The sequence below is a fragment of the Schistocerca gregaria genome, chromosome 9 (genome assembly GCF_023897955.1).
Source record: "Schistocerca gregaria isolate iqSchGreg1 chromosome 9, iqSchGreg1.2, whole genome shotgun sequence".
NCBI classification, from domain to species: Eukaryota; Metazoa; Arthropoda; class Insecta; order Orthoptera; family Acrididae; genus Schistocerca; species Schistocerca gregaria.
The window spans coordinates 256109033-256117367 of NC_064928.1; the positions used below are offsets into that span (position 1 = coordinate 256109033).

The 8335-nt window shown below is 45.3% G+C and overlaps 1 protein-coding gene across 1 annotated transcript in view; it reads right to left on the minus strand.

The window, feature by feature from the left end:
- The window catches only part of LOC126291904 (cuticle protein 79-like), a 42385-nt gene extending 39979 nt beyond the window's left edge, over positions 1–2406 (minus strand). The window contains exon 1 of the mRNA XM_049985636.1: positions 2338–2406. Within this exon, the coding sequence (XP_049841593.1) occupies positions 2338–2349 (12 nt within the window). The 5' untranslated portion in view covers positions 2350–2406. The remainder of the gene's footprint in view (positions 1–2337) is intronic.
- Between the last annotated feature and the right edge of the window lie 5929 nt (positions 2407–8335).

Here is an 8335-nt window from a genome sequence, read left to right on the forward strand (position 1 = left end):
ACGACGTGTTGACTTTGCTCTCCACAGGATTGAAGTCGATGAGGGCCGACCCTGGAGAATCCTATGCCCAGACGAAGCTCATTTTTCTCTGACGCGCGAGGTGAACATACAGAATAGCCGAGAGCGAGGATCTTCACCTCCAGTCACTGTGCATAAAGTGCCTCTGTGTGTTGAACGTGTCACTGTACGGTGTGGCTTCATGGGTACATTCATCACTGGCATTTCTTTTTTGGAAGAGGTTGGCGTTTAAGGACTGTGTGACTGGCCATCGTTACAGCGATATGCTTCGCCAGCATTTCATAGCCGCCCTACATCAGAGAGACGAAGTGAACGGTTCTCATCCAAGATGGGGCAACAACGCACACCACTCGTGAAGTTCACGTGCTTCTCCGAAACCCATTTCGGAACTATCGCATTATCAGTCGATCGTTTCCAAATGCTTGGCTGGCTCTATCAACTGATCTCACTACCTGTGATTTAGGGTTGTGGGGCCACCAGAAGGACAGGGTTTACCAGGGGGACATCCACACACAGGCTGATCTGAAGCGCAGCATATCGAGAGAGGTAGCCAGCACACCTATGGACACGCTTCGTTCTGCTGTGCCGAATGGAGTCTTACGCTTTCAGACTCTTCGCGACACTGATGGGCCCCATGTTGAGCCCCTTTTGTAGCAGTAATGGTGCCGGAGTGAAGAACTGTAGCAGCACATTGAATTGATTCTACATTATTTATCTTCCCCATGTATTTGACATTAATGCTGCCGAGCTTGGTACTCACACGGTGTTAAATAGGGAAAGTTTAATTATAACCATCCGGTAGTGTGAGGACGGCTATGCGAGAGGCGTTCAATGAATTCGAAAGTAAAGTTCTATGTACTTCTTGCAGCGGTGTACCGTAGGTCTCAAGAGGAGCGTAGCGTTCCAAAGGATTGGAAAAGGGCACAGGTCATCCCCGTTTTCAAGAAGGGACTTCGAACAGATGTGCAGAACTATAGACCTATACCTCTAACGTCGATCAGTTGTAGAATTTTGGAACACGTATTATGTTCGGGTATAATGACATTTCTGGAGACTAGAAATCTACTCTGTAGGAATCAGCATGGGTTTCGAAAAAGACGGTCGTGTGAAACCCAGCTAGTGCTATTCGTCCACAAGACTCAGAGGGCCATAGACACAGGTTCCCCGGTAGATGCAGTGTTTCTTGACTACCGCAAGGCGTTCGATACAATTACCCACAGTCGTTTAATGAACAAAGTAAGAGCATATGGACTATTAGACCAATTGTGTGATTGGATTGAAGAGTTCCTAGATAACAGAACGCAGCATGTCATTCTCAATGGAGAGAAGTCTTCCGAAGTAAGAGTGATTTCAGGTGTGCCGCAGGGACCGTTGCTATTCACAATATACATAAATGACCTTGTGGATGACATCGGATGATGCTGTGGTGTATCGAGAGGTTGTAACAATGGAAAATTGTACTGAAATTCAGGAAGATCTGCAGCGAATTGACGCATGGTGCAGTGAATGGCAATTCAATGTCAATGTAGACAAGTGTAATGTGCTGCGAATAGATAGAAAGAAAGATCCCTTATCATTTAGCTACAATATAGCAGGTCAGCAACTGGAAGCAGTTAATTCCATAAATTATCTGGGAGTAGGCATTAGGAGTGATTTAAAATGGAATGATCATATAAAGTTGATCAAAGCAGATGCCAGACTGAGATTCGTTGGAAGAATCCTAAGGAAATGCAATCCGAAAACAAAGGAAGTAGGTTACAGTACGCTTGAACGCCCACTGCTTGAATACTGCTCAGCAGTGTGGGATCCGTACCAGGTAGGGTTGATAGAAGATATAGAGAAGATCCAAAGGAGAGCATCGCACTTCGTTACAGGATCATTTAGTAATAGCGAAGGCGTTACGGAGATGATAGATAAACTACAGTGGAAGACTCTGCAAGAGAGATGCTCAGTAGCTCGGTACGGCGTTTCGTTGAAGTTTCGAGAACATACCTTCACCGAAGAGTCGAGCAGTATATTGCCCCCTCCTACGTGTATCTTGCGAAGAGACCATGAGGATAAAATCAGAGACGAAGAGCCCACATAGAAGCATACCGACAATCCTTCTTTCCACGAACAATACAAGACTGGAATAGAAGGGACAACCTATAGAGGTACTCAAGGCACCCTCCGCCACACACCGTCAGGTGGCTTGCGGAGTATGGATGTAGATGTAGGTCGACTTTGGGAGCGGGCTTCGTCAGCCTGCGGGGCTATCGTGCGGGGGTCTTCGGTGGGACAGTTTGTGCGGCGGGATGCTGGCGCCGCGCCTGTACTCACGTGAGTCCTCATGTCCGCTGGCTCAGTTGGGCTGAGTTGCTCGCTGCAGGCGGGAGGATAGCAACTGCTGGCGGCCGCGGCTGGCAGCAGCGATTTATACTCGCTCCAGCCTTGCCTGCCCCTCCCCTCCCTGTCGACACGCGATCCGCTTCCCCTCCTCACGGCCGGGCCTCACAGGCGTCAGCTCGTTCGGAGCGGGTTTCCGCTCCCTGCTCCGGAGCACCTCGCGAGCTGCGGACGGAAGGAAGGAAGCGGCGAGCTGAGCACAGGAGCGGCGGCTGCTTTCTCCGGCCGCCTGCCGCTCCCAGCAAGTCGTCTCTCCACTCTTGAGCTGGCGAGCGACGTTGCGGCAGCTGCCGGGTAGCAGAGGGCCAAAACGTGGGCTCGTGTGAAATGCGGGGTACCACAGGGTTCTGTTCTCGGTCCGAATTGGTGGTGGGGTGTTGGTGTCTGTCAGTGGTGGTTTATCTTGTAGTGAAGCCGAAGTAGATACTCCATGCGAATTGGTACGGGTGGAGGTTATACTTAACAGCCGAACTAATAATTGGCTCCTTCTACCGACCCCCAGACTCCGATGATGCAGTTGCTGAACGGTTGAGAGAAAATTCGAGTCTCGTAACCTCCACTCATACGGTTATAGTTGGTGGGGACTTCAACCTTCCCTCAATGTTGTTGTTCTTGTGGTCTTCAGTCCTGAGAGTGGTTTGATGCAGTTCTTCATGCTATCCTATCCTGCGCAAGTTTCTTCATCTCCCAGTACCTACTGCAACCTACATCCTTCTGAACCTGCTTAATATATTCATCTCTTGGTCTCCCTCGACGATTTTTACCCTCCACGCTGCCCTCAAATATTAAATTTGTGATCCATTGATGCCTCAGAACATGTCATACCAACTGGTCCCTTCTTCTTGTCAAGTTGTGCCACAAACTCCTCTTCTCCCCAATTCTATTCAATACCTCCTCATTAGTTATGTGATCTGCCCATCTAATTTTCAGCATTCTTCTGTGGCACCACAATTCGAAACCTTCTATTCTCTTCTTGTCCAAACGATTTATCGTCCATGTTTCACTTCCATACATGGCTACACTCCTTATAAATACTTTCAGAAACGACTTCCTGACATTTATATCTATACTCGATGTTAACAAATTTCTCTTCTTCAGAAACGCTTTCCTTGCCATTGCCAGTCTACATTTTATACCCTCTCTACTTCGACCATCATCAGTTATTTTGCTCCCCAAATAGCAAAACTCCTTTACTACTTTAAGTGTCTCATTTCGTAATCTAAATCCCTCAGCATCACCCGACTTAATTCGACTACATTCCATTACCCTCGTTTTGCTTTTGTTGATGTTCATCTTATACCCTCCTTTCAAGATGTGGTCGCACCGCCTGACACCACACTTGCCAGTTGGTAGCCTTTAAATCGGCCGCGGTCCGGTAGTAACGTCGGACCCGCGTGTCGCCACTATCAGTGATTGCAGACCGAGCGCCGCCACACGGCAGGTCTAGAGAGACTTCCTAGCACTCGCCCCAGTTGTACAGCCGACTTTGCTAGCAATGGTTCACTGAATAAATACGCTCTCATTTGCCTAGCTTTCAGCTACGTCATTTGCTACGACCTAGCAAGGTGCCATTATCAGTTACTATTGATATTGTAAATCATGTACCGTCAAGACCGACGTTCGTCATTATTGGATTAAAGTTAAGTATTCAACCAGCTACGTCCGTTTTTCTAAATTCTAATTTCCTTGTCCTGTTCCAGACCTCACGCCAGCCTGCGTGAGCTAAATCGCGTGCCTTTCGGCCTCCTCTAGTAACGCGGTGTTGGCTCTCCTGCCAGCCACAACACAAGACACTGCCTATTCCATTCAACTGCTCTTCCAAGTCCTTTGCTGTCTCTGACAGAATTACAATGTCATCGGCGAACCTCAAAGTTTTTCTTCTGCGTGGATTTTAATACCTACTACGAATTTTTCTATTGTTTCCTTTACAGCGTATTCAATATACAGATTGAATAACAGTGGGGAGAGGCTACAATCCTGACTCACGCCCTTCCCAACCGCCGCTTCCCTTTCATACCTCTCGACTCTTATAACTGCCATCTGGTTTCTGTACAACTTGTAAATAGCCTTTCGCTCCTTGTATTTTACCCCTGCCACCTTTAGAATTTCGAAGAGAGTATTCCAGTCAACATTGTCAAAAGCTTTCTCTGAGTCTACAAATGCTAGAAACGTAGGTTTGCCTTTCCTTAATCTTTCTTCTAAGCTAAGTCGTAAGGTCAGTATTCCAGTCAACATTGTCAAAAGCTTTCTCTAAGTCTACAAATGCTAGAAATGTAGGTTTGCCTTTCCTTAATCTTTCTTCTAAGATAATCGTAAGGTCAGTATTGCCTCACGAGTTCCAATATTGCTACGGAATCCAAACTGATCTTCCCCAACGTCGGCTTCTACCAGTTTTTCCATTTGTCTGTTAAGAATTCGCGTTAGTATTTTGCAGCTGTGACTTATTAAACTGATAGTTCGGTAATTTTCACATCTGTCAACACCTGCTTTCTTTGGGATTGTAATTATTATATTATTCTTGAAGTATGAGGGAATTTCACCTGTCTCATACATCTCACCAGATGGTAGAGTTTTATCATGACTGGCTCTCCCAAGGCCGTCAGTGGCGCTAATGGAATGTTGTCTAATCCCGGGGCCTTGTTTCGACTCCACTTCAACCTTCCCTCGATATGTTGGCAAAAATACTTTTTCCAAACCGGTGGTAGGCAGAAAACATCTTCGGAGATTGTCCTAAATGCTTTCTCCGAAAATTTTTTCGAGCATTTAGTCCACGAACCCACACGAATTGTGAATGGTCGCGAAAACTCACTTGACCTCTTAGACACAAACAATCCAGAGCTGATAGAGAACATCATGGCTGATACAGGGATTAGTGATCACAAGGTCGTTGTAGCTAGGCTCAATACAGTTTCTGCCAAATCCACCAGAAACAAACGCAAAATAATTTTATTTAAAAATGCGGATAATGTGTCACTAGAAGCCTCCCTAAGAGACAATCTGCATTCCTTCCGAACTGACTATGCTAATGTAGACGAGACGTGGCTCAAATTCAAAGATATAGTAGCAACAGCAATTGAGATATTCATACCTCATAAATTGGTAAGAGATGGAACTGACCCCCATGGTACACAAAACAGGTCCGAACACTGTTGCAAAGGCAACGGAAGAAGCATGCAAAGTTCAGAAGAACGCGAAATCCCGAAGATTGGCTAAAATTTACAGACGCGCGAAATTTGGGACGGACTTAAATGAGAGATGCTTTTAATAGGTTACACAACGAAATATTGTCTCGAAATTTGGTAGAAAATCCGAAGAAATTCTGGTCGTATGTAAAGTACACAAGCGGCAAGACGCAGTCAATACCTTCGCTGCGCAGTGCCGATGGTACTGTTACCGACGACTGTGCCGCTAAAGCGGAGTTATTGAACGCAGTTTTCCGAAATTCCTTCACCAGGGAAGACGAATGGAATATTCCAGAATTTGAAACACGAACAGCTGCTAGCATGAGTTTCTTAGAAGTAGATACCTCAGGGTTGCGAAGCAACTCAAGTCGCTTGATACGGGCAAGTCTTAAGGTCCAGATTGTACACCGATTAGGTTGCTTTCAGATTACGCTGATACAATAGCTCTCTACTTAGCAATCATATACAACCGCTCGCTCACCGATAGATCTGTACCTACAGATTGGAAAATTGCGCAGGTCGCACCAGTGTTTAAGTAGGGTAGTAGGAGTAACCCATCGAACTACAGACCTATATCATTCACGTCGGTTTCCAGTAGGGTTTTGGAGCATATACTGTATTCAAACATTATGAATCACTTGGAAGGGAACGATCTATTGATACGTAATAAGCATGGTTTCAGAAAACATCGTTCTTGTGCAATGCAGCTGGCTCTTTATTCGCACGAAGTAATGGCCGCTATCGACAGGGGATCTCAAGTTGATTGCGTATTTCTAGATTTCCGGAAAGCTTTTGACATCGTTCCTCACAAGCGACTTCTAATCAAGCTGCGGGCCCATGGGGTATCGTCTCAGTTGTACGACTGGTTTCGTGATTTCCTGTTGTAAGGTGTCAGGCAAATCCAACACCTTCCACGAAAACCCTGACACGATAAGCAAATCCAGTAGTATGTCACATAGCTCCGAATAAATCGTGGCATTATATTAACCAAAGTAATACGAGTAACGAGTGAGCAAATGGAATACCACAGACTAAGACAAGAATGCCTAAATGCATGTCATACTTTCCCACCGTGAGACAGACGCAGTTCCGAGGGGAGAAACAAAAAACAGAAGCCGAGAGCAGAACCGCGTTAAGCTAGAAGGCCCTACGATAAGGGACGGACTGGACACCCACGTCGCCAGCTAACCACTAGGACAACGCCAGCTGCAAGTTTTAGCGTGAGACTTTTTCGCGTCTCTATTACGTTGCAAACTTTAGAAACATTGCCCCACCACGTAAGGGATAATGTTTCTCATTAGATTGTCAGAATTTTTGTAGGCGGAGCTTAAGGTTAACATTGAGGCCCTGATTAGTCAGATGAAAACACAGCCAGACAGTTTTTTTTAAACCAACTTCGGTAAATGGTAGTAAGGAGAAGTTAGTTAGTTCCGAGCCGGATGGCTGCTGCGCCAGCCGCCGCCCCCTGACGACCACCAACAAGGTAATGAACGCACGCTATGCCGCATAACAGCGCATAAAGCTTCACTCAGAACTGCAGAAGTCTCATCTGTTACACCCCGTTTTTGCGTAATACTAGTGTCGATCGTCAATTACAGCTCATGGTGTTCACATTTGCCACTTGAAGTAAAAATCTGAAACGCGATGATTTTTCTGTTATATAATTATTGAGAAGCCACATCAGCCACTGTAATTTACGACAAGTTAGATAAGTAATTAAAGATAATTGAGGGTCACTGTAGACCATTTTGATAGCAGGTGGCTGATACATCGTTGACAAGTTGGTTCTGACCCAACAAGTCAGTGAATTGTTTGTCAAATCGTGTGAACAAAAAGTTTATGAAACGCGTGAGATCGTATGAGCGCATGTTGACGCGAAGTAGGGCGCGTGAATTGCTTTTAAAACAGAAAATAAGGGATTCGGAAAGATTAGCAATGGCAGATCGAGACCCTGACCGAATTGAGGTAGAGACCCAGCATGAAAATAGACAGAGAATAGAGGACAGTACAACAGACGATGCAGTATCGCGAGAAATAGGACATATAACGCACTATAACGAGGATAATGTACGTCAAGGCATAGAAAACATAAGTCAGCATACGACAGAGGAGCAGGAAAGTAGTGAGACAGTCGATGAGGATTCTAACTTGCGCCTTGCATACGGAGAACCCATAGTACAAGTAATCAGAGCTCCCTCACCACAGAGTACAAGGAATGCGAGCAGAAACGTGTCACAGCACAGTTCAATGCAATCGGTTGCAAAACAACAATTGGGCGAAAACACAGAGCGTAGGACGTCGGGAGAAAACACAATAGGACCCACTAATCTGGCGGAATTAATACAATCAATGACGAAAACTATGACAAGACAAAGAAACTGCGAACCAAATTAAAATTCAGAATGCAGAAATGACGAAACCAAATGGAGAAACCACGAGACAAATGCGTGCGATTAAAGAACAAAACAAAAAAATTCAGTTACACCTAAGTCATATTGAAGATGAGGCAAAAGAATCTCGAGAAGTGATAGGAAACTTAATAACAGGTTACAATCAATTGAGAACAAACATTGACAAGGTACAAGCGGACGTACAAACATTGCGTAATGACACTAAGGACGAGATCAAAACATTACGTAACCACACCCAAGGAGAAGTCAAGAAACTAGAGAAACAGATAAACGAAATTACTAGACAAGCAGCAGGTACATCGCGTGAAATTGTTGAAAACAGTGTGTTACACAAACGTA